This window comes from Lagopus leucura, unplaced genomic scaffold (assembly GCF_019238085.1).
Source record: "Lagopus leucura isolate 7727_CA_CO unplaced genomic scaffold, USGS_WTPT01 Super-Scaffold_100009, whole genome shotgun sequence".
NCBI lineage: Eukaryota > Metazoa > Chordata > Aves > Galliformes > Phasianidae > Lagopus > Lagopus leucura.
In genome coordinates this window covers 4,621,605-4,647,950 of record NW_024962266.1, presented here as the reverse complement: position 1 = coordinate 4,647,950, position 26,346 = coordinate 4,621,605, and the positions used below count along the sequence as shown (strand labels likewise).

The 26,346-nt window shown below is 52.6% G+C and overlaps 1 protein-coding gene across 1 annotated transcript; it reads left to right on the top strand.

The window, feature by feature from the left end:
• The first annotated feature begins 2,986 nt into the window (after positions 1 to 2,986).
• On the top strand, positions 2,987 to 9,384 carry GLUL (glutamate-ammonia ligase). Its single transcript, XM_042873456.1, has 7 exons — positions 2,987 to 3,042; positions 4,060 to 4,250; positions 5,287 to 5,448; positions 5,734 to 5,880; positions 6,307 to 6,434; positions 6,602 to 6,801; positions 7,661 to 9,384. The coding sequence occupies exons 2-7, from the start codon at positions 4,085 to 4,087 to the stop codon at positions 7,977 to 7,979; spliced, it is 1,122 nt and encodes a 373-aa protein (XP_042729390.1). The 5' UTR covers positions 2,987 to 3,042; positions 4,060 to 4,084; the 3' UTR covers positions 7,980 to 9,384.
• Positions 9,385 to 26,346: the final 16,962 nt, after the last annotated feature.

Genomic DNA, 26,346 nt, shown 5'->3' with positions numbered 1-26,346 from the left:
GCTTTGCTCTGCCTTTTCGAGCCCTCTGGTCACCACCCCACAGCCACCCTTGACCCTGGCAGCACCTTCAAAGGCAGCATGCTGCGGAGCCTGCAATGTTTGCTCGCTTATCAGCTGGGCAGCCTCCCACTGCGCTCCTGGGGACACCGCTTGGCCACTGCTGCCCGCGCAAGGTCAGTCCCCTGGCGCCGTGCTGAGCTCCCTGTCCTCATTGGGTGACTACCGTTGGAGGGCAGAGTGGTAATTAATTAATTAAACAGCAGCTCATCTCGCTAAGGCCTTGGGTTTGCTAACCCGTGGGTAAAGGGCTTCGGCCCTGTGAACCCCTCTAGGGGTGATGCAGTAGTGGCTGCGTGTGAGCAGGTCCCACCTGGCTGTGCTGGTGGAGGTGGCACATAGTCAGACACTAAGTTCTCATCCCTTGGCTGCATTTCAGTTGTGCCCTGTGTGGCACCACAGTGAGCAGCGGTTTCACAGACTGGTTTGAAAGTGATACAGCTGAAATGGGAATGCCTTGGCTGGTGGGCACAGGGGGAGATGCTCTTCTCACCTTCCTCCCAGCTGTGTCAGAGGCTGGGCCTCTTCCTAGGATCTAATCCATCACAGCACAATAGACCATTCCTACTCTTTGTGTGATGCTTATACTTTAAGAAAAGAAATGGTGAAGTGCTGGTAGAGCTGCCCAGAGCTGTGGGTGCCCCAGGCTGTGGATGGGACCTGGCAGCCTGAGCTGGGGGGCAACCAGCCCAGGGCAGGGCTGAGTCTGGATTATCTTGGAAGTCCCTTTTAACACAACCATTCTATGGACTTACATAATCATTCATTTGGATTTAGTGCAGGTGACAGGCAATTTTACCCGTGCTTAGCACATCAGGTCTGCACTGGAGCATCGCAATCCCCCAGCTTCTGATGGAGAGGTTTGTGCAGAGTTTGCACTACTGCTCCGAAGGCAGCAGAGCTCGGCGTCACCCAGCCCCGGATCAACACGTTGTGTTCCGCGGGTTCGTGGCTTTGAAAGCTGAATTAAAGCCAAAGCTGGGAGGTGTCACCTCTCGGCACCACGCCTGTCCGGCGCCCCGCCGGCCTCGTTGACTGCGGCGAGGAGGGGTCACAAGGCTGAGCTTCCTCAAAAGACCAGCAGGCGGTGGGGAGGAGGAGGAGGCAGGAGATAAACAGGCGGCAGGAGCCCTGCGGGAGGCACGGGCCGTTCTGCCCGGCCGCCTTCCCGGGAGAGGGCGCTGGGGAGCCTCCGCCGCTTCTCGGCTGCCTCGTAAACATGTTGTGCTGCAGGAGATGGGCTGTGCCAACGCCGGGGGCTGCTGGCCGTGGGTGCCCCGGGCTAGCTGGCAGGCAGCTGGGCTGGCCACCGCTTCTGAGAAAGTCGTAGGTAGCACATTTCTAGGAAACGGGAGCTGTCGGTGTCCCGATTAAACAAACCATGTAGGTAAACCCAGGGCACGGCGTTAGGTTTCCAGAGGCAGCCCTGCTTTGTGGGGGCTGTTTTGCTGCTGGGTCTCCCTAAGCGCCAGCACCCCTTCCTTTGCTTTCAGCTGACCCACTCTGGGTGACCGCAGCTGAACTCTGGCTTTGGGTTTTGCTGAGGGGGGAAAACGTGGGTGCCAAATGGGGAAATGGAACAAGATCCAGGCAGGGAAGGAGGCAGCCGAGGTGAGAAAGTATTGAGGCACCCAGCTGTGCCCTGCTTGGGGATGCAGCAGGGACACCTCATCCCCCTCCCGGAGCTGAGGGTGTCAGTGCCTGCTTGTCACCCCCAAAAGGATTCTGTGTGCTGATCCCTTCTGTATTGAAATCTTTGCTTTACACACGAGGTGCAAGAATTTGGATATTGGAGGAAGGTAGCAAGGTGCAGGCTGCTGGGAGGTAAGCAGTTTGCTTTGAGGCTCTGATTTGCCTAAACTATGCAAGGAGGCGAAAAGCACTTGAACTACACCTCCATCCTGGTGAGCCCTGAGGGATTAACTTGCACTTGTGGCTGCCCTAATGCGGTGGCAAAGAATGAGCCAGGTTGTCCCGCAGGCAGGGTGGGGACCTGGCTCTCAGATGGGCCATAAATCAAGACAAACCCTTAGCCAGCAGTTAGTCCTCTGGGCTGAGGATCCGGCTCTCCAGGGCCACTGTGTCCCCAGCCTCCAACTGAGCAGAGGTTGTGCTTTGGATGGCTGTAATGGCACAGAGGGTCAGGCTTCTCGAGGAGTGGCCATGTGGGTGCCAGTGGGTAGCTCCTGTGACCCCGAGGCAGACGTGAGCTTGTCCTGGCACTTAGGTGCTGGGAATGGATGTATGTGGAGCAAGCACTGGCACTGCCCCTTGGGTCTAAGCTGGAGGGCCGACCAGGAGCAGGGATGAGAGAGGAAGCAAGCACTCAGGATGGAAAAACATCGGGCAGTCAACGGGTGCTCCCAGCCTCATGAGGGCTGGGGAATGTCTCTTCCCTCAGGTCACCGTGCCCTGCAGTGAGGGTCTGGACTGTGAATCCATGCTGGAAGGGTGCAACACAGCAACACCAGCCCTCAAACACAGACTCCAACACGAGGCGTGCAGGGGGCTCCCATTCCTTTGCCCCCTCCCTGCTTGTCCTGTTTACCCAGGGCGACTCATTTCCATGCCTGTGAGTTATGCAAAGGCAGCTGCTAATGTAAACGCCGCAGAAAGCCCTGGATTCGCTCCCACTGCTACTTTCCGAGAAGAGGGGGATATGTTTTCGGGGGCTGGAGCGGCGGAACGGCAAAAGGGAAGGAAAAACAACCCCCCCTCCTTTTGCCATTCCCCTAAACGGGACAGACGAAATATCGCAGAGCAGCTCAGCAGGGCGCTCGGCTTGTTTTTCCCCCTGCCCCGATTCTCTTGCCAGCTCCCTCCTCCTCGCAGCCCCATCCCCGGCCCCGGCCTGCCCCCGGCCCGCTTCCCGCTGCCCAATCAGTGCGGCGGGGCCGGCGCTCCGGCTCCATAAAGCGGCGGCGGGCGCGGCCCCCGGGAGCCGAGCGTGGGAGCCCCGCGCCGAGCCCCTGCAACCCTGCCCAGGTAACAGCGCGGCTATGGGGGAGGGAAGCGGGGGGGTCCGCAGGGCTCAGCGGCGGGGTTGTCCCAGCAGATTCCCCCAGGGGAAGATTCCTCTTAGCCCTCGGGACGGGGGGTGGGGAGGAAAGAGGATAAGGGGCGGCTCTTGTTTTGTCTTCAAAACAAGCTCTCTGCTGTTGGCCCCCCCCCCCCCCTTTTTTTTTTCTATTATTTTTTCTTTCATTTCTTTCTTTCTCTGTCCTTTTCTTTTCTTTTCTTTTGCCTTTCGAGGCTCTCACTCTTTTTCCTTAAATAAAGGCAATCTCATTGGGAGATAGGTGATGCTCCCCATAGCTCACCCCACCGAAGACCTCCTCCCCAAGAGAGGGGTCACATGAGGGGATTTTGATCCGAGAGGCTCTGGCATTTTTCAAGGCTCTCAGCATGAATATTCCTACTTGTTTTCCATTTCTGAGTTGCTGGCATTACCAATCCCACCGCAAATACGAGCAGACCCAACACACGTGGGTTGTTGGGAAGGTTGGGTTGGGAGCAGAGCCCCTCCATTCCAGCCCACTTTGGGGTTGCTGTGCTGCTTGTTGCTTTCCTCAGCCCTAGATGAGCCTTGTGTAACTTCAGACCAGCTGATCCGGGGAGGCAGCTGGGCTGGCAAGCCCTCCTTGCTGAAGCAAGCATATTAAGAAAGCCCCAGCTAAGCTTTCCTGCTCATTAGCCCTGCTCCAGAGCAGCGGCGAGCATGGGGGTGTTTGAGAAGTAAAAAGTTCACACCGGGTTCAGAAGGTGTTTTGAAGGCTGTTGCTTCTGGATAGGACCCTTGCCAAGGAGCAGGAGTTTGGGTATTAACAGGATGCTTTGAAGGTATCAAAGCAGTTGCTGGGTTTTCCACCTTGGGCATGGGATGCGGAGTAGCATGGGATCGTGACTGATCTGCCTCTGTGAATAGAGCGTGGGGAAAAAAAACAACTGGGAGAGCAAGGAAGAGTCTCACGTTTGGGATTGGTTTTGGCATCCTCCCTGCAGGACAGCCCTCGTCAGCTCCACAGCCATGGCCACCTCGGCGAGCTCCCACCTGAGCAAAGCCATCAAGCACATGTACATGAAGCTGCCGCAGGGGGAGAAGGTCCAAGCCATGTACATCTGGATCGATGGGACTGGGGAACACCTCCGCTGCAAAACCCGCACGCTGGACCACGAACCCAAGAGTCTGGAAGGTGAGAGGTGCGGGATTCGGAGTAGGTGCTTTTTTGGGAAGAGCTGAAGATGCTGCTCTTTGTCCCCCTCTGCTCACCTCCTGCTCCAGGTGCCCGGGGAGGAAGGTTCCCAGCTCTCCAGATGTGACATTGAGTGCCATGGCAGGGGTTGGGCACCAGGCCCGGCGGAGGGGGCTCTTGGCATGGGATCCGTGGCCCATTGACTCTCAAGTGCTCGTTTTGGCCGGAAGTAGTTTGGCAGAAAGTGGAAGGGAAAGAATGGAGCTATCCGGTGTAATTAAGAGCTTGTGTCCCTCAGAACAAACAGTCCCAGCTTACACAATAATAGCATTAGGATTTTCTCAGGTTGCCATGGAGCTGGCTGGAGACAGTTATGAAATGAAAATACTGTGTGTGACTGAGCAGAATTCTCTCTCTCTCTTTTCTTTTTTTTTTTTTCCTTTTTCCCTCTAAGGGAGTGGTTGGCACATCTCTTTTGAAATCTCCGTGCTTCCCATCCTCCCACTTTCCCCCCAGGATACGGAGGAGATAACATAGCCTGGGTAGAGTTCACTGCAGCTCCCGCTGTGCTTTGACCCCCAGGATGGAGGGCACAAAGGCCATGCTGGCCATGCTCCTCTTTTCCATATGAGGCTCAACCCCTGTGGCAGTGCATGTGATTTACTCTTCCCCAGTCCCCAGACATCCTGAATGAAAGCAAACTGGGTGCCCAGCTCACTCCATGGTGGTTGGGAGATGGGAATTGTCTTCAACACTGCAGTACTGGCTTGGGCTTGGCCAGCAGCCCAGTGACTCGTGTTTTTCAGAGTGGCTGCAGAGCTGGGGAGTTGCCTTCTTTCATTTCTTACTTGCTTTGTGTTTCTACTTCCCTTATTTGCAAAAAAAAACCACAAAAGATCATCTGAGCTGGGATGAAACCCCTTCTAGTCCCATTGTCTATAAGTACTTGCACTTCCATGGCACTGAAGAGTGGTGGAGAGTCCATCCTCCTGGCACTGGTGGACCCTGGCTCACAGTGATTTGCTCTTCTCTTCAGATCTCCCCGAGTGGAACTTCGATGGCTCCAGCACCTTCCAAGCTGAAGGCTCCAACAGCGACATGTACCTGCGACCTGCTGCCATGTTTCGGGACCCTTTTCGCAAGGATCCCAACAAATTAGTTCTCTGTGAGGTCTTCAAATACAACCGCCAGTCTGCAGGTGAATGGACACACTACTGGTGTTTGTGGGGAGGGGATGCTGATAGAAGAAGGGGGCGGAAAAAGGAAGACCTATCCAAATGTTGTTCATGCCCTTCAGCATCGTGCATGGCAAAAATAGAGCCCCAAAAATAAAAGGTAAACAAAGTGCTGGTGGTGATGATTATGGTGGAGCACCTGGATTCTTCCCTTCACCAGTGCTGCTGGCACTCAGGCTGTAGATAAAGGAGAAGTGGGCAACGGAGGTGGCGGACCTAAAAAACCTTGTGCTGCTTTTCCATTACAGAGACAAATCTCCGGCACACCTGCAGGCGGATTATGGATATGGTGTCCAACCAGCACCCCTGGTTTGGGATGGAGCAGGAGTACACCCTTCTGGGAACAGATGGTCATCCATTTGGCTGGCCTTCCAATGGCTTCCCTGGACCCCAAGGTAACCTTTCAGGAGCCAGCAATGCAGTGTGTCCGGAGTGTTTGCTGCCTTGCTTGAGTTGTTAACCCTCTGACACAGCTTATGTTTCAAGCAAGACGAATGATTCAAGACCTTTCTAGTACTGAAAGTAGCAAGCAGGACACTGGCAGAAACTAATTCACAAAACTAAGATCTTTATGGAAAGGCCAAAATGTTCACTGCCCTTTTCCAGATTTTGCTGTTCATTTATTTGTCTGCAGGTGACATAAACTCTTGCCCAGTATGATGGAGTACAAGTCAATTAGTGTTCTGCTCTACCTGTGCTTTGCCATGAAAAATGGATGCTGAGCCTTGATCTTCCCCATGTGTGCTCTCTCTTCACAAAATTTGAACCTTTTACCTTCTGGAAGCTCACGTTCTTCTTGCTTTCCATCTGTGCTGTTGCAGGTCCATACTACTGCGGTGTAGGAGCTGACAAAGCCTATGGCAGAGACATTGTGGAGGCCCACTACAGAGCATGCCTGTATGCTGGTGTGAAAATTGGAGGAACCAATGCAGAAGTGATGCCTGCCCAGGTAAAATCTTGGGTGCCTTGTGGGGTGAGATGGTCCAGAAAAACTGTGGGTAAAAGGAGCTTTTGACTCGCCACTCCAAGCAGTGCAGCTTTGCTAGTGGTCAGAGTGTAAGGGGGTGGGAAGTGCTTTGCTGTGCCTGACTAAGCTCTAATTCGTCCTTCCTGTAGTGGGAGTTCCAGGTGGGACCATGCGAAGGGATTGAGATGGGGGATCACCTCTGGATAGCACGCTTCATCCTCCACCGGGTGTGTGAAGACTTTGGTGTCATCGTGTCCTTCGATCCCAAACCCATCCCTGGGAACTGGAACGGTGCTGGCTGTCACACCAACTTCAGCACCAAGAACATGAGGGAAGACGGGGGACTCAAGTAAGTCTTTTGAGATGGGCCAGGGCAGCAAGTTGGGCTTGGTAGCTGCAAGCTTTTAGCAGAGCTTTTGACTGCATGGTGGACACCATTATGGGGCTTGGCATTCTGCATGAGACTTTTTTTCTGGATTTCACTCTTTTTGTGTGTGTGTCTGTGTTTGTTGAGATGTGTGTGTAGTATTACACTCCTGTTGGTGCTGGATTGGAAATTCAGTACAGGTGGAAGGATGAGCAGTTTGTAGGAGGCTGTGCAGCTCTTGTTAATAAACAGGCTAACTCAGCAAGAGCATTTTTTTATTTATAACTGTGATGAGAGTGACCACTTGCTTATGTCTGGGTCAGGCTGGACGCAAATGCCAGGTTTGTTTTCAATGTGATGATTTTGGAAATGTAAAACCCAGGTCACAAATGGGACTGGCATGCTCAGTGCAGACCTCACAGCACTGGACCTTGGTGGAGCTCTCCAAAGGGATTTGTTTGGGCAGCTCTGCTTTCTTGCCTTAATCTCAGTGGTGCTCTGAGATAACGAACTAGCCTGTGATTGTCAGCCTCCCTAATAGGACCTTGGGTTTAGAAATCTCTCTTCTGGGGGCAGATTTCGCCAGAGGCAGAGACCTGGCCATGGGTCATTCCCGTGAGCACTGTCAGTGAATTCTATGAGGCCATGGGGATCCTTTTCCAAGAATCACACAGGTTAGAAGGGAAGCGAAGCCCCCCCATTGATAAGGACAGGGAAGTGGGTCGTAGGACATAATTCACTTGTGGATGTCAGGGGGAGGGATGAAGCTACATTCACTTGGACACAACAGCAAGAGCGGCTCACTCACCGAGCCTTCTCCTCTCCCCTGCTTCCTTCACAGGCACATTGAGGAAGCCATCGAGAAACTGAGCAAGCGTCACCAGTACCACATCCGTGCCTACGACCCCAAAGGAGGGCTGGACAACGCCCGGCGCCTGACGGGCTTCCATGAGACATCCAACATCCACGAGTTCTCCGCCGGCGTTGCCAACCGCGGCGCCAGCATCCGCATCCCACGCAACGTGGGCCATGAGAAGAAAGGCTACTTTGAGGACCGCCGGCCTTCAGCCAACTGCGATCCCTATGCTGTGACGGAGGCCCTCGTCCGTACGTGTCTCCTCAACGAAACTGGGGATGAGCCTTTTGAGTACAAGAACTAAGTGGAATCATGCCCACAGACACCGCCTTCCCCCCATGCTTCCCACACCCCTAAACTTCCCTTCTAGTTGTAATCCTGAGGGTACAAGATAACACACTTCGTGTCTCAGTAACTCTTGTTGTTTTGAGGTGGGGGAGGAGGGCAGGTTTAGTTTTAATGATGTCTATTTGTCGTTGACTCTTCAAAAGGCAAGAGGAGGAGCAGAGGGTGTTAGAGAATTTTTAACCACTGTTTTGTTTTACTGTTGTTGTTTTGTTTTTTTTTTTGTCTAATTCATCTGTACATCCGGTGGGATCCAATGGCTTCCAGGACAGGCTACACATAGAAAGAAGCCAGCAGACAAGAGGAAAGTGAAAATTACAGCTGACTTCCCCAAATTTGGGTGTTAGACCCAACGCTGGTGCTCTGTGGGCTGATGGTTCTCAAGGCATAGCATCCCAAGAAGGGCAGGGAGGAGCTGAGATGAGGCCCCGCTCTGTCCTGGGGTGTGATGGGGAAGTCTTCAGCCTCTTGGCACTGTCAGATTTCTAGGATTCTTCTTGGCATTGAGCGTGTGGTGTAGGAGCACTTAGGAAAGCTCCTTGTTCTGTCATTGGAAGTCAACTGATCTCCTGCTCATAACACAGAGTGAAGTAGTATTTTTCTATTTAAATGTAAAAACAAACAAAAAAAAATTATATATGAAAGTGGGGGGTTTTGTGTTTCTGGTTTTTGGGTTGGTTTTTTTTTTCTTTTGAAGAAGAAAAAGATGATGTCCCAGGGACCTGACCACAAGAGTGGGCAGAGCTCATGGGGCTGCTGCCAGAGGGCCTTCAGGTGGGACTGAGGGAGAGCTTGAAGGGCTCAGTGGGGAAGACTCAGAGGAATGCAGCTTGCAGGAGGCAATTCCCAGACCTGGGAAGCCCACAGGAACGTTTATCACTGTAACTCAAGTAGCCATGAAGTGCTTGTGTGGATGAGGGGGAGGAAGGCGTTCAGAATGAGGAGTTGGCTGGTCAACTTCACCATGTTCTGGACAGAGCTGTGGGTGCTTCACTTTCCGGTGGGGTTAGCACGTCACTAAAGCAGGGCTTTTGATAAATGAAATTTTAGATGACTTTTTTTTTTTTTTTTTTCTTGTAATGTACTTAGTTTATAAAACTGAGTGATTTTACAGAGACCGTCGATGTCACTGTTGTGTCCTGGCTATGGGACTGCCTGCCTTCGCTGATTGTGGCTGGGAGAAGGGGAAGGATCCATCCCTCCCAGGCAGCCCTGTGCCTCCCAGCTCGGGCTGGGGGTTCAAACGTTCCAGGATCTTACACTTTGGGTATCTTAGATGGTGCCAGTTATATTCCGTTGCATTTGGACTTCTTCCGAATAGTTTTTTTATAATTAAAAAAAAAAAAGAGAGATTGAAATGTTAATTCTGACTTCTTCCTCCTTTCTGTGCTTCCTGGCAACTTCTTTTGTATGTGTTTTGTCTTTACTTAAAGGTAATTTTACCCTGATACTGGGAAGGTTTTGGCTTTTCATTTGTGGGGTGGGTGGGAAGGAGGGGACAGTCAGAACCTGTGTACCCAATAGGGGGCTGTAGGTTCTCTGTGGTCCTGCTGTGACTTCAGTGGGGGGAGTCTCTGTGTGGGGGCATGTGGGGCTTTGTGGACATCCATGCACACAGCCCCTAGGGTGTTGAAAGTAAAGTGGCAGCAAATGCTTTGGAAAAAGGAGCATGGTGTATGGTACACTTAGGCAACCCTGATGGTGGGAGTGGGATTCAGTCCTTTGCTGCTCCTGTTGCCTTGCACATAAATGTAGCACAAGTGCTTGATGCTTAATGGTACCTCGTGTTCTCAGCTGACAGAGCATTTACCCACTGGCTTGGTAATTACCCAGATGAAAAAAGCCTGAAACAATGAGCACTGTGCTGCAAAATGGCTCTTCTTATAATTATATATGGAAAAGGGCTGCCAGGAATTAGAAGGAAAAATCCCTGCTCTCCTTCAGCCACTGCTGTCTGACTTCTTGCCTAAAGCTTGCAGGCTGAGCCTGCTTTGCAGCCACCTGAACACCATTTCCTATGCACTGGTGGGCAAAGACCAGCTTTGCAGAAAATCTAGAGCTTGAGAGCTTTTTGCTCTCCAGAGCTGCTCTGCTTTCCTCCATGATGTTCCTGGGACGACTTGATTGCTGTGTAGTGCAGCCAGTGACTCACTGGTCCATGATGGGGTGATCACTGATACAAAGCTGGCCATGTGCAGCAGCCCATGCACTTTTGCAGGTGTGAAGTGCTGGGGGATGATTTGAGGCTCAGCATTGCAGCATCCTCCAGCCAGAAGCCCTTGCCTGTATAAAGCAAGGCACTGTCCCTAGAGGTATTCAAGACCCGTGGAGATGGGGCACTAAGGGACACGGTCAGTGGGCAGGTAGGGAAGGGTTAGGGTTGGACTTGGTGGTCTCCATGGTCTTTCCAACCTTAGTAATTCTGTGATTCTATGATCTGCATTTCTGCTGCCACCCTGGATTTGCCTTACCTCTGCATGCTTTGCTCTGAGGCTGAAAGATCAGAGGTGGGCTTGTCAGTGGCTGCCCCAGAGGTCACTCCTCCTTTCCTCCCATTGCAAGTGAGATGCTGTAAGGCTGATTGCTTGCAGGAGCAGCAGTGCAAGAGGGCTCTTTTTTTCCCCTTTTTTCCTCCCCATCCTGGCCTGCCCACAGCCTGGCACAGCCAGGCTATTTTGCTTTCATAAGCTGCATTATGTAAGCTGGTCTCGAGCAAGGACGTGGTGCCAACTTGGCGTTGGGAAGGATCCACATTCCTGTGCCGCGGGGTCTAATCCCTGCCTGCAGCAAAAGCTGGGCTGCAGGAGGAACAGGAAAGCTGCGCCTTGCTTTCCGATCTCTCACCCCAGGTGGAGGAGCCTTGCAGAGCCATCGCTCCCTTTGTCAACAGGCTGTGCCCAGCGTTCCACTTTGCAAATCTCATCCTCAGCAGCACTGGGGGCTGGCCCAGGCTTGCACAGCACACCTCGGGACCTTTCTCTCCTGCTGTGTTTGTTGAACTCTCTGTGCTCTGCAGCTTCAGTTACACTTGTTTGGAAAGGCTCAGGGGGAGGAATATGGAAGCAGAGACTTCCACAGTGCTAGCCAAAAAGAGGGGCAAAGGTGAGCAGCATAGGATGTAGAGCTGTGTGGTGAGCAGATAGGATTGCATGATGAGGAGGTGGGGTGCAAAGCCTAGGAAAGACCATGGGACTGTGGAATGGCTTAGGTTGGAAGAGACCTCAGAGGCCATCCAGTTCCAGCCCCTGCCTTGGTCACTTACTGCTAAAGCAGACACTGGGGTAGGTCACCCAGGGCCCCATTCAACCTGACCTTGAACAGGAATGGGGGATCCACAACCTCCCTGGGAAGCCTGTGCCACAACCTCCATGGTGCATGGGCCAGGATCTCCAGCACAGATTGCCCCCGGGGTGCCACGTCTGCAGGACAGACCTACACCTGTCAAACCAATGGGCAGCTTGGATGGGACATTGGGCAGCCTGATCCATGAGATGCATCCCTCCCACGGCAGGGGGTGGGAGCTACATGATCAGTGAGGTCCCTTCCAACCCCAGCCTATGACTGTAGAATCACAGAAGGGTTTGGGTTGAAAGGGACCTCAGTGATCATCTAGCTCCCACCCCCTGCCATTGGCAGGGCAGCATGCTGGGAAGCTGTCCTGCACCTACCTGTGCATACAATGCAGGATGGCACCGCCTGCTCGGCAGGGCTCTAGGGCTTCTTCGGCCCTTCCACTGATGAGCTCCAGGACCTCATTTGGCCAGGCATGGCCATACAGATTCGGAAGATTTGCTCTTATTCCCCTTGGGTTAAAGCCGGCAGCAGTAATGCCTTGACCTCTTCAGGTCTTGTGGATAGACCATGGAAGCTGAATCATCAAAAACTATGCAGTTGCTCTGAAACACAGGATATTTTCAGCCCATTTTTCCATCCAGATAGATAACACATGCAGGGTGATTAACTGGCTCTATTTTCTTCCACCTCTCCATGTGGCTGGCTCTCCTGGCACAATACCCGTTCTCTCTTTGAAATGCTTTCAGTGCAGGATGGCTGCCTTCCCTCCTGGCACACAGCTGGGCTGGCACTCACTGAGGGCTGCCAACCTGGAAGGAAGTGGCTCATTAGAAGGGCAGCATGAGCTTGCATATGGACAGGTACAAGACAACATGGTCCTCTCTAACCAAAAGCAGCTTTCCCCATTGCACCTTGCAAGGAGCAGTCTGGGCTTCCTGGAGCTGCCACACTGGAGAGGGTTGTGTTGTCACAGCAGGAAGGAACTGCACAAGGTTTATTGCCCACTCCTGCCCCATCCCTAGGCCAGGATGGGTGTGCTGGGCTCATCGTTCATTTGCATTAACATTTTTCCTGTGCTGCTAACATCTGCTGATCCCAGATTGCTTTCCAACCATCAAACCCTATGTGGCAAGAGAGAATTGAAAGAGTGGGAGACACCTCATTAACTTTTACTCTACCCTGTATCCTCTAGCAGGGACAAGGAGGAATATTATTTTGCTTGCTATAGGGGGGGAAATAGGATGCTTATGTGGTAGGCAGGGGAGCATGGCTGTCTGCGATGAGCCTGGCAGCTGTGTGCACCAACACAACCTGGGTTCTGAAAAGCCCCACAATGAACGACACTGTGGGATCCCATTTTGGCTCCTGGACACAGGATGGGGACCATTTGGTTCTTCCTCCCCAGCTCACAGCTTCCCAGCTGTGCTGAAGTAGCCAAGCAAAGCTTGGGCAGCAAGGTTCCCCCCAATGGGCATCCGCTCTCTTCCTTAATGCCCCCAGCTGATGTTTTACAGGAGCTGCAGATGTTCAGCATCCAAGGGTGTTCTCTCCCTAGTGGGCTTTCTCCAGGCAGGGAGCCAAGTGAGCAAGCGAAGAACAAGATGGTACTGGGGAAGCAGTCTGATTTTACTCTTGCTATATCTGGTACTTGAGCTGAGCAGAGATTTGTCTCAGAGTGACCACCTGCAGGCAGCTGTGCTTTTTCCAAGCAGTGTTCCATCTCAGACCCAAAGAAACATTGTGTCAGCAGCAGTTTGGGGTTTTCCTCACAGTCTCCGGTGGAGATAACTCCCTTCCCTTCAAACTTCAAGTGCTGGACACCTTTCATTTATCCATCCTAGCTTTCCCATGCAAACAGGGCGTAAAGAGCAAAAATAGAACACGGGTGGTTCTTTCCTTAGCTTCCAGCTGCACTGCTCTGGGAAAGAGGGACAGGGAGGGAGATGGGCAGAGATGGGGCTGCATCCTGCCTGGCTGGCTCCCAGCCACTCTGCACTGCAGGAGGTGCTTCCGTGGGAAGGTGACTCCACCTGGGAGGTGTGACACTGAGGCTGGGGCAAGGCAGGAGGAACAAAGCTCCTTTTGTTGCACTTCCCCTGCCCCGCTGAGCTTCCTGAAGCTGTGCCAGTGAGATGCCGGCTGTGCCATCATAAGGCTGGCTGAACAGGGCACCTCTGTGCCAAATCCTAAATAGGTACAGTAAGATAAGGGGAGTGACAAGGAGCATCCATACACATGGGTCTGGGACATGGAGAGTGTCAGCATGTGGGTGAGCAGTTGTTACCAGCATCACCAGCATGCCAACCTTGCTCAGCACCATGCTGTTCTGGGCACATAGAGGGAACTTAATGGGTCTGTCCAGGTGTGGGATGTAGCTGAGCTTAAGAATGCCAAAATGCACCCAGCATGCTAAAAACTCAATTCCAAAGCAGCTCCATCCACCAGAACAAAACCCCTTAAAATCTGACCTTATCATGGAGGCCAGAGAGGATACAGCAGTACTTAGGAACATCTCTGGTTCATCACAACAGGTTAAGGGGGGTGCACGGTCCTGCACTCTTTGGAGATGGGCACATCCATCCCGTCCCTGCAATGCCATACACGGTGCATGGTGCTTCTCCATGTATCTGAAAAACCCCTGGGATGGTGAGAGTTAATCCTTGCCCCCAGCTGCCTTCCTCCAGCACTATGCAGGAAGAGGGGCTGCCTGGGGGAGGAAAAAGTGCTGTGTTCAGACCTTTTACCTAATTTCCAAAGGTTCAGACCTGACAGCCTTAGCAACGAGAGCTGCCAGAATCTGCACTGCTGGCTGCCTTCATGCACAGCCCACATCCTTGATGCAGGGACACAGCAGCACCCATCTCAGCACTGACTCGATGCCTCCTCACCCACAGGAGCAGCCAGAAGACACAGTTCTGCTTGCTCCTGTCCTGAGGTGTGCGAGGATCACTGTCCTGCATTTAAAGCACAAGAGATTGCCTCTACTACACACAAATATATTTCCCTCAGATTTGAGCCAGGAAAACTAGAGATTAGCATGGTGGTGAAAACCCAAGGAGTTGCCCTATATATGTGTGAGGCACTTTGCAGCAGATGAACAGAGTGCGACGCAAAGGAACTTGAGTCCTAAAGTGTTTTCCCTTGGCCAAGGCCAAAGAAATCTTTGGAGAAGACCAGGAGTTACAGAATCATTAAGAAGATTGGAATGAATCATCCTGATTGGAAAGAATCATTGGAAGAGACCGTTGTCATCATCAAGTCCAACCCCTATCCCCACCATACCCACTAATCACATCTCCAAAAAAATAAATAGATCAGGGATTCCTACAGTCCTAACCCAAAGACTTTGGGCTATAAAGATGGAGGCTGCAAAAGGTTCTTCTTATGCCCACAGCTAGACAATTCTTCTGTATTCGTTAATGGAACTGTTAGTGCTGCTCTAGTTATCCAGTCCATCTCCAAGCCCAGCCCATCCTGGAGGTATTTAGCGGGGTCTTTATGGTGCAAAGACCCAAGGGATCTCAGCTCTACTCCCCACAAACATTCTGAGCAACCAGAATCTTTTCCTAAGGAACAGATGAGTATTTCAGAAGCAACAACAGAGCTGATTTAATTACAGCTGAACTCTGTTCCTGAGATCTTCATGATCAATCAAAGCTTCAGCAAAGCAATTAAGTTTGATTATGCCCATGTTAAAAATCCTCCTTGTGTAGTAGGCAGCATCTTCCCTAGGTGCTTCTTCCTTGATGAGCCGTGCATTTAGCAGAGCATGGGCTTCAGCAACTCCGCAAACCCAATTATTTCTCCCATCATGAAGAGCTCCCCAAAGCTACACTCCTACTCTCTCTGCTTGTGCATGGCCATGCGTGCTCGTGGACTCCATCCTAGAGAGGAGCATGTCATTCCAACAGCATTATTCATGTATCTTCAAGTCAGAACTGCTATTCAAGAAGAGGGTTGATATACTCCAGAGGAAGCTACCTTTGTGTTTCCTCAAGACTTGCTGTGCCCAAAGGCTTTCTGTGCATCCTCATACATCTGAAGAGGTATACAGAGCAGTGGAACCCAGCTCACCCCTCAGGAGACGCATGCTGAGAGGATCAGTTTCCCTCAGATCTTAACTAGCCACAGACCTGGATATTAGGCTGTCAGTACTCTAATTTAGGGAGCGTAAAGGAGTTTGATGCTTTTAGTCCATTTGTCTTATATCCACCAATTGCAATATTTCTATGTGTCCTTCAGTGCAAGGTTCTCAGCAAACAGACTATCCTGGCACTTACCTGGCAACAGCCACAAGACAGACTAGATTTGGAGGCAGATAGCTCTTTAGGAAGGCAGCAGCAGGAGAGCTGTTGTAAGACATGACCTAGTGCCACATTGGATAGGAGCAGTTTCCCACCATTTCCCTGTTTCTTCACCTCATTTACAGGCTATGCACTACAAGGTTTGTGCAAAAGCCCTTGAGTTGGGAGCATCTCTCTCGGCAGGAGCCTGCAAGCATAGAGCAAACAGGAGTCAGACTGCTTGCAAGCAGCTTTCTTTTCTTAAGGAATCATTGGAATATGAGTAGGATCCTTATCACACTAGATTCATCCAAAGGACAAGGCCGTATTAATTGTTTGCAGAACTCCAGCAAATAAACAGCATTGCTCCTGATTCCTTTTTGTCTGCCACTGTCACCACAATGGTCAAACCAAGCAGGAGCTTGGTGACAACGTTTGGTAAGGAGTGGACCATGCCCAGCACCCCAGGTGGCATGGGCAGGCACAATGGAAACTTATGCCTGTAGCCTCTAAATCACATACGTGGGAAGAAAACAATCCATTCTAAGCGTATAAAGGCAGAGGAGAGTCAAGGCAAGCAGAGATTTTCCCTTGAAACCACTTACAGTGCTCTGAAGTAAGGTGGGGGAAATCAGAAGACAGTAATGCAAGACTAAGGAAATACAGTGATGGTGTAATGCAATGGAAAGCACAGCAACAACAACAGAGTAGTAAGGCATGCAAGTGAGAATTCACTCAAATACAACAGCTGTAGGCACAGAAACAACGAAAAGAAAAGAAGCTGCTTACCTTTGGAAGACCACAGATGGACAGGAATCTCCAGCATGACATGCCCTCTCCTCCACTACCAACCCTTAAATGAGGGCTGGGAAGGGGTGGATCCTGGCTTCAGCCCTTCCATCACTCAGATTCATTGCACACACCTGAGCTACCCAAGGTTGGCCCTGCCTTCCCACCAGGTGCTCAATCACTGCTTCAGGCTGTGACTCGGTATTTCCACTACAGATGGCAATAAGGTATGAGTGCAGGGCTTGGCTCCCTTCCTAAGGGATGGTCAGCCTGGAGAACTGAAGTGAGAGACCAAAAGCCACCAAGCCCTCCTGTGCCCCAAAATAAATGCAAGGTGACATGAGGAATTGCTGGTGTCCTCCTGACCTCTTCACTGCCTGTTGAGAGCCCTCTGTGATCTCCTAAAAAGGAGAGAGAAAATTGCAAGCACCATTCTTTGTCTCCAAGTAGACTAAATATCCCCCAAAAATACATTATTCCAACTGGAGCGCTTTGCCCAGCCATTGTGGATCCCTGGAGAGTTGTCTGGGTGGTTTCTGCGCTCATGGACTTGCAGGGCTCTGCCTGGGGCTGGGGAGGGAAGGGTGCTTGCTGGGCACAGTGCGTGGCAAAAGCTCGTGTTGACGCTGGCCACAATGCTGGCTAACCAGAAAGGGTCATGTCTGCAACATTTCAATCTCGGGCTAAATTTAAACACTGAAAGAAGCCCAGAAAACAGCCCAACCCTCATCTGCTGTGGCCGCCTCTCGCCAGCCCTCCCTTTGGCAAGGAAGGAGCTTTTGTTTCGCCTGCTCTCGGGGCCAGCTCAGAATAATACCACCAGTGAGACCCTCCCTGTCCCATACAATGCAACAGCGTGCTCAATTCCCAGCTGTGTGCCATGAGGAAGTGCCCGGTGTGCTGCTGCCCTTCCAGATGTGCGGCCATGTGGAACTCTGGCTCTGAGGCAGAGCTGGAACAGGAGCACAAGGTGTGGGACCTGCAGTGGGATGGGGTCCCTGCGGTGCTGGGAAGTGCAAGCTCTCTCTGCTCTGGAGGTCCATGGGGTCCATTTTTGGGCATCCAGGCATAACAGGAACGTGTTGCCCAGCTGCACCTCATGATGCTTCTCATGCTTCCCATCACCCACCACCTTTGCTTCCTGCCCACTCCTGGAAAAGGCCTGCAGATCAGCAGGATCCTCCTGCTGTTATTTTTACGCAGTTTGCTGAGGACACAGAGATAGTGGGTGCTGACAGGAACCTGGCTGCAGGCTGGGACTGCGCCGGGCTTTCATGTGTGTTTATAAGTAAAGGGAGGTGGGAGGGGACAAGAGCACACAGATGTAATGGGAGACCTTGTGCTAAAAGTGAGCATGGAGAGAACTCGCATTCTGGCACTCTGTTGACTCCCCCCCAGCCATCACTGTGCTGGGCAGCCCAGGGCAGTGGTGGGGTCACCATCCCTGGAGTTGTTACAGAACTGTGGAGATGTGGTACTGAGGGACGGAGGCAGTAGTAGGGATGGGCTGGGGTTGGACTCGGTGATCTTGTAGGTCTTTCCCAATCTTACGATGCTCTGACGTACAGAGCACAGACCTGCTGTCTGGATCTGTCAGAGCTGCTCAGGGCTTACTCTGACTCACATCCCTTATTCATTCCAGGGCAGGGCTGCCCCAGCAGTGTGGGCTGTGCTCCCAGCTTCCTCTCCTGCGGCTTTTCTGTCAGTGTCACTCCTTCTGCTTTAAATTAAAAGTCAGGGCTAAGAGAAGACATGGGCAAAAAAAGGATAATAATTAGGAGATGGGGGCAGCCCTGTGCTGGAAGCAGGCAGCAGGAGGAGGAGGAGGGTGGGGGGGAGTGAGGTCAGCCATGGTCACGTGCAGGCTTTGGTTTCGGCACAGCCGGCGTGTTTGTATGGCAGGAGGGTGCGACATGGTCTCCTGCTTCCAGGAATCCTCCGAGCACAGGATACATGTGGGGAGAGGGTAAACATGATACAATAGCTGGCCTGTAACTTGATCAGCTCCCTGCATTAGCTGCTCCCTGCGCTGGGACCTCGGTGCCTTCTCATGGCGGCAGGGCATGAGGTGGCACGTCCCTCATAGGCATACAGCAATGAGAGCATCAATAGCTACGTTCATTAGTTCAATCTCCAGCTATATTCTTCAGTTCACACTCTGGAAAAAATAGGGTCTGGTTGATTTTATGAGCTTGATTGCTTTGCTGCAGGAGCAGCAGGAAGTTGCTGGACAGACTCTACGGGGAGCAGGGTGGGTTTCTCCTCTGCCCGCTTTGTTTGTATTTTTAGAGTGCGCCACAGGCATGAAGTCCCTGTGGCAAGTGGAATTCCAGCCTGCAGCCCTGCTCCATGCGTCCATCCTGCTCCTCCAACAGCCAACAGCTGAGCCGGGGCTCAAGTGTCCCAGATGCCAGGGTTTGGGGCTGAGCGATGGCACCGGCAATGGGCTGTGAGTGAGTCCCATAGTGCGCAACGAGCTCTCAGCATCAGCGGGGTGTGATGCAAGAAGGATGCTTCACCGTGGAGTGACATCACCAACTGGCTGCAGACATCACTCCCACTGACATGTCCCACAGGGGGCAGTGAGTCAGGCAGGCACCCATCCCACTGCCTGAATCAGCGCTGAGAGCATCCCAGAGCTGGCAGCTCTGCCTGGTGTTCCTCCTGCTTGGGGTCATAAATAGGGCTGCTGCATCTATGCATGCGCATGCATACCTATATACACACACAGAGCTTGCTTGGGGCTTCTTGAACAAGAGGCACCAGTCAGCAGTTCAGCTCTGCAGCACCCAAAACTCCTTCAAAGCAGGCTGTTTCCCCTAATAGCAAGTGCAAGCCTCAGCTGCTGAAGGCTCAGTTGCTTTGCCTCCTGCACAACTTTCCACTTGTGCTTTCATTGGGCCTCTCCCTGGAGCAGGAGCACACAGGAGGTGGCTGCCCTCCTGTGTCCAAAGTCCCCTGCACGGAGAGGCAAAGAGAGCACTGACCTCATGGAGCAAATATTTTCCATCCCATCTCCTTCCTAGGTCTCCTTGCAGTCTACAGTGCAGTCTACTACGATGCAGTGCTGCATTTGCAGCTGGCGGTGTTGCAGAGGGGCACAGGACTGCCTCCATGCACTGTCCCTGCAGGTTAACACCCTGCAAGCTTCCGAGATCCCTCAACATACCTCCAAAGGAATGTATTACAAAGCATGTACAGGACAGAGGGTGTTTGGAATGGGAGCACAAGAGGACAGCAAAGTGGGGAACGTGGTGCCTCGGTCCCCTTGGTGGTCACCCAGTGGAATGATGAAGATCAGATCCATACCATCCCCATCTCATGGAGCAAGGTGAAAACAGTGCACCGCCAGCAGCAGTGACAAGCATGTGGCACACGCCAGGAGGTGTCAAAAGATGCTCACGTAGGCTTCACCCGCAGCCCTGTGCCTCTGCACTGGCCATGCAAGGGAAATCACTTGAGCAGGTTTGCATTTCCCATTTCTGCACAGGAGAGGTACTGTGCTTACCTATAGGGGAGAGCTTTGCACTGAGCTACATGGATAGATCTTGCCTTTCCTGTAGGCAAGGGTCTTCCCTGGGGCTGCTGTTCCCTCTTTGTGTATTTCTGGGGTGAGGAAGCTGTGGCTAACCTTACCACAAGCACAGATCTGCTGAACGGCGCTGCTTTTATTTTTTGGAGGGGGTTGCTTTTTGTTTTGTGCTCAATTGGAACAATAAAACATCTGTTCCCGAGTCTGGCAGCTGGACCGAGCTGAAATGACGTTAGCATCAATTATCCTCTGGGATGGGGAGGATGACAGAGAATGGCGCAGATTTCCTTCGCGCTGAATGACAAATGGGAACAACAGCTTGGCGAGGTGTTCCCGGACAGGGGCCAAATATCAGCCCTCGTGTTGGGATGCCCAAAGTTGTGCACTGCTTCCCTACGTGCCCAAATCACCATTCGGCTGCCAAAGGGGAGAATAAGTGAAGATTGAAGGATAATGCTCGTTTTGGTGGAAGCCAAATGCAGAGGGTTTATATGGCAGCTGCAGAGATTCTTCTGAGTGCACCAACCCAAAATACCCCAAAGTTGGCTCTGCTGCCAATCTCAGGGCTCGGATCAGGCTGTGCATGCACCCAGCAGAGCTGGATCCTGCAGCAGGATGGGGTGATGCAGGATCACGTTCCTTGGGTGCAGAAAGGGGCTATTAAGGGCATGCACGGGGGGGGTGACCCAGCACAAAGGCTGCAATTTGTTGGCACTGGCTGTCAGCCATGGTGATGCTTGGGCGCGTGATGCAGCCGCCTGACCCTGACATACGGCAGAAGGGCATGGAGCCATCCTCTGTGCAGGTGTGCAGGAAGCTGGGGTTGTTCCTTTGGTTGTTCCCAAGGCAAACCCATTTGTCCCAGTGGCCAGACACCGACATCTCCTCTTGCAGGGCTTTCTGCCCAAAGTTGGGTGCACACAATGCTGTGGGTGAGGAGACACCATGAGCGTAACACACACACACACACATCCCTCCCGTCCCATCCTGCACAGGAAGAAAATCATTTCCCCTCATCCCAGCAGCACAGGGAAGAAATGGAAATGTGGGAAAACTCAGCAAAATGATAATCACTAAGCAGCGTTTCCAAGCGAGCTGCTCCGTACCTGCATGGCCAGATGCCTGCATAGCTTAATGCCAGCTGCCGGAAATAATGTGGGCTGCTGCAAGCTCCAAAATAGCTCTCCTACTCCCTGGGGAGCTGTGCATTTTCAGCCTGACAGCTCTTAGTGCCCAAGGGGTGGGTACAGCTGGAAAACCCAACAGCATCGACCACCCCTTGCGTCTGACTGCTGGGGACTCAGGTGGCCCTGGGGCAGAGGGTTTGGGTGCTGTCGGCTCTGTGTGCTTCACCTGGCTGTTTCCCTGCCTGTGCTGTGGCTCTCTGATCCCCCATTGCCTCCTGGTTGACAGCGTCAGGGTGTCATCAGATTGTCCTTGGCGTCACCCTGATGTGCGTCACCTCTGCTCTGCCTGGGAGCTCCTGCACTGCTTTCATCCACCAGAAAATGGAGTCAAAGTGGGACAGTTCCCCAAATCCTCCCCCTGGAGAGGCCCGGCAGAATCAGGAGCTGGCAGCCCAGCAGCTGGGCTGAAACAAAAGCTAGGTGGTTCCCCAGAGATAGGCCCACAGTCTCTCCTTTTCTCCTTTTGACCCATTTTGCCAGCTTTTCCCTACTTGCTCAGTAATCCTAAGAGGAGGCAGTAGCCTGAACATCCTTCGAAGACCTTAATCACCACCTATGGTGATCCAGCTCCTGGTGCTGTCACGTCAGGGCCAGCAGAGCTTCCTATGCATGGCACCGGATGCTCTGCAAAACGTGCTCTGCAGAGTATGGGTGCTAGGAACAGGCACTGGGATCACCATCCTCTATGGCACGGCATATCGATGGTCACCCTGAGAAAGAGCAGAAGACAGGGGTGGAAGCTGCAGGTGGAGCACAAGGCACACAGGGCTGCCTGCACACCAGCCCAGGCTCTGCATCACAGCACAGTGCCCCCGCTCCCCATCACCCCTTCGTTTCAACACACCCCTCCACTCCTGGTTGTTTGCACAGCATGAAATATTCTAGCCTTTATCAGTGTTTGCACTTTTGCCTCTGTTTGTGCTAGTTGCATTTTAAAGGCAATAAAGTCCAGCTCTGTTTACTCGTAAGGAATCCATATTTTTCCTCCAGTGCACACACCAGCGCTCCAAGCACCCATGCTGTGCATCACCTCACAGCTCAGCTCCCCCACCATGAGCCCCCCAGGAGCTCCAAGCCCCAGAGCTGGTCCCCTGGTGCAGTGGATCCCACGGCCTCAGCCTCATATCTGTCTGTCCCTGCATGACCCCACAAAGCTGCTTCACCCCAGCTGAGGGAGCCAGGTGCTGATGCCAGTGGGCATGCACATCCCACCATCCATGGGTGTCCCCTCGTGGTGACAACGCCTCCGAGTGACACTATGCTTGTACCAGCACCAGTGTGCCATCCTGCCCGGCAGGGTTAAACATTAACAGGGACTGCTGCCAGGGCAAGGCCAGGTGAGTCTCAGGAGGGGGTAAGGATATTGTTTTGGGAGAAAGCATTGCTTAGAAAGTGCTCAGCTCTCTGGTTGTTCTGGTCATCTCCTCCCACCCAGCTCCTCCTCAGTTTCCTTCAGGGCCAGGCTTGATGGGGCCCTGGGCAGCCCTGAGCTGGTGGGGAGCAGCCAGCCCATGGCAGGAGTTGGAGCTCTATGGTTATTAACTTCCCTTCCAACCTAAGCTATTCTGTGGCTCCATCCTTCCCAGCTGCTGCCTCCACTTCTGGTGGCCAAGCTTGGCACTTCACCCTGTGGGGAGGGGATTTCTGACATCTGCTAACATGTCTTTGGCTAGGGGATAGCTGCTGGAGGTGCTCTAAGCTGGGGATACACCAGTCCTGTTTCTGCCCCTGCTGCCCCCAGTGCTTGGTATGGCTGCAGCACTCTCACCCGCTGCAATCTGTTCACAGCTGTTAACATCAGCTGTGTTCTCCAGGGCACATGGTGCCTCTCAACAGAGGATGGCTCAGCACCAGGAACACGGTGTGAGTGGGGACAGCCTGGGGATAGCAAAGGAACAAGCTGTGCTGCTGCAAGGCCCTGCAAGCGGGGTTTCAGCTCCCAAAGCAAGGAGGAAAAGGGCATCTCTAGGTTGACCTTGGCTGGAAATCACGGCTCCTGAAATGCTGGTTGTCCTGAGTGGTCACGGCCAGCCCTGCCCTCTCCTGGACACAGCTTGCTGGGAAGCGTCCCAGATTATGAGAAGTCCAGCATTGGCTGTTTGAGGGGCTCAGCTCACGTGAGTCCATTCATGGAACCTGAGTGCTGATTTACCACGTGAGCCACGCTCCTTGGAAAACAGGCTCACGGGGCAGGGAAATGCACATTGCTCTGCGTCCCGGCACCTTCTTGGCAAGCAGGCACTGGCTATAAATAGTGCCCAGCAGCCTGGGATGCGTCCATCCCTGCAGCATGGGTAGAGCTGTGCAGGTGGGCTGCAGCTCTGCTCCTCTGTAAAAGCCCACATTGGGATCCTCTCCCCAGCTGCTCCCGGCAAAGCATGGGCAGAGCAGAGCTGGCACGGATGGAGCAGCACATCTATCAAAATGAAGACAGCTCCTTGGGCACAGCCATACCTCATCCCAGCGTCCAGGGCTGCTTATGAAATTACTGGGACCATACAAATGGCAAGTTTTGTTTCAGCAGACACAGTGTCCTGCGGGAGATAAATCTCTGACCCAGTAATTGTATTTCTTCCTCCTTGGCTTCGCTTAAATGGGTTTGAAGCTCAGTGGTGTGGTGGGGATGGCTGGGAAGGAAGAATTGGGTGAGGGATGTAAAGGGCTCCACAGCCCATGGATAGAGGTGGGTAGAGGTGCCCCCACGTTTCTCCAGGTATTTTGTGTGAAGAGATGCATCTGGTAGTGCTTTCCCATAGCACTCAATGGTTGTGAGCTTTAGGCCAGTGGTGCAAGCCCACCCCTTCCTGAGCGTGCCAAAAATTATTGAAATTCTTCTCATCAAAAAGCCAGATAGAGAGTGGTCTTGTGCTCTGTATTCTGTGGAGCAGATGCAGCTCTGGCAGGCAGCCAGAAAAACTCTATGTGAGCATTTATATGTGTATTTCTATATAAATGAGGAGGGTTTCTTCCTGCTTTTTGCATCCACGCTGCTCTTCCATGCTTGCAAGGGCATGGCACAATCCCTCTCCTTTTGGTTTTACTGCTCAGCTACAGCAAGATGATGGATGGGGGCAGAAGCAAAAGTAAAGTCTGCCCCTGGGGCTGCATAAATAATGGGACAGAATGGGGTGCAATTGCTCCTCTGTCCCTGTGGGCCTTAATAAGTACCCAGCCATTGAGGTTCCTGCACAATGAGGTAGATACAGGTCTGTGCTGTGATGTCAGCATCCTCACTGATGTCCTCAGTTGCCTTCCCATTGCTGTCCCACCAGGATGGTGCTTGGAGCTCAAAACACACTGTCTGTGAGTGCAGCCAACTTCCTCATCTCCAGGAAATTTATAGTCTGGGCCCAGCCTTGCTGACCCGCACTCTATCCATTGGGTTTCCCAGCCAGGGCCTTGAGGAACTCAAGCAGTGCAGCCAAGGTCAGCTCGCAGGTCAGGGCAGAGCCGGCAGAGCCTCCAGCTGTGATTTATGTCCCACCTGCTGCTTCCTCATTTTCAACACCTCATTACATCCTCGGATCCCTGCACGCAGCGTTGCTGGGGGATGCCTGGCCATCCCCAGGTGCTGAGGCTTTGGTGAGAAGGGAGATGATGACCAGCACTTTGCCTATACCATAGCACATCTTGAGCATTCAGGCAATTCATTTTTGCCTCTGGGTGGGTTTCTTTGCAAAGGCACATATTTGGGATGGGTTACCCAGCACTGAGACATTCCTGGCTTCACACCCAACTCTGCTCCAAGCACAGCTCCTCCAGAGACTTGCATGGAATCGCTATTTATTTTAGCTCATCTCAACCTGCAGTGTGGCTGCATGGCTGAAATCAGCTGCAGCAGCCGAGATCCTGGAAGAGGTGCTACATTTCAGAATGCTCTTCTATATCCAGCATCATTAACCCAAGGTAATGAGGACCTTTGTGCATGTACACTCTGGACCTAACAAAGTTGTCCTGATGGTGATCCCAGCTTTTGAGCAAGGTAAAGCTTGGGTGCCCTGGGACAAGGTGCTGTGCTTGCAATGGGGCTGGAGCATGCATGGGACAATGCTGCTGGTGCAAAGCTTGCCCGTAAGCCAGGGCCTGAGGAGGCTGAGTTTCCTGGGCTGGTGGGATCTGCCAGGTGCCCCTGGGTTACTTTCAGTGTAAAACACCCTCGCTGCTGCAGAAGGGTCACACTGATGATGCTGGAGGGCTGGGTGTTTGCTTTCAGTGCAACAAATGTGGGTGTGAGGTGTTCGCAGCCAGCAGCAAGGCAGCACTGGTGCAGAACAGCATGGGTGGTGCTGGTGGCACAGCTACACTCCCAGATCAGTGACAGCATCACACATCAGCCCATGCCACCTCCTGAAAGCTGCTTTCTTCCTGATGTGGCTCAGCACTGCCCAGCGTTGACACTGCCCAATATTGCCATTGCTGGATGCAGACTGGGCTGTGACAAACAGCATCCTCGGCTCCCTGCTGCTGCAAGGCTCCGGCTCCAAAGGCAGCAGAGATGCAAGAAGTTGCTTTAAGGATTTTTTTTTCCCCAGTTCCTATGCTGGTGGGAGCGATGGCTGTGAGAACTGCCCCCTCTTCAGGCAGAAGGGCTGAAGGGTCCCCAGCCCGCTTCCCACATCAGCAGTTATCCCCAGTTCAGCACACACCTATCCGACACAATTCGGGTTTTCTGTAAGCAGTGCCAAAACACTGCCCATCACTGAGGAGCTGCTCTACAGCTCTGCTGCCCTGGAGATGCAATTTGATGCTGCTGCCATATAAACATATGCAAAACTGTAACAGTCTGGGTCCTAGCAAGGTTCAAGGGGAATTTGTTTTTCATCTCGTTGTGCACTGAGTCAGGTCCCACGTGGGCAGAGCCCCAGTGCTGCAAAGCAGGATTTGCAATCAGATGGCACAAGAAAGATACAAAGGGGGTCTGAATGTTTGGCATCTTGGGGGCTTCCCTTGGGAGTGTGAGAGTGGGCATGTGTCCACGAGGCTTGGAGCAGGCTGTCATGTGTGCAAGAGATCTGGGTATATAGGGTGCCTGGGATGAATGGGGCTCGAGGGCTTTGCCATACCCAACTGTGTGCACAGTGTAGAACTGCAGAGCACAGACAATCCTTGGCTGCAACACAAACCGTGTTCTCCCTTTTTTACTACTGCAGGAAATGTCATTGGAAAGAGCCTTTGGATAGCACAGTACACAGGGATGAGGGTGGTGGGGAGAAGCAGCATCTCAAAGGGAAGCCTCACCCC

Coding starts and splice junctions, on each gene's coding strand:
- GLUL (XM_042873456.1), top strand. CDS start 4,085: ATGGCCACCTCGGCGAGCTCCCACCTGAGCAAAGCCATCAAGCACATG. Junction 4,251..5,286: donor CGAACCCAAGAGTCTGGAAG/GTGAGAGGTGCG, acceptor TCTTCTCTTCAG/ATCTCCCCGAGTGGAACTTC. Junction 6,435..6,601: donor CAGAAGTGATGCCTGCCCAG/GTAAAATCTTGG, acceptor TCCTTCCTGTAG/TGGGAGTTCCAGGTGGGACC.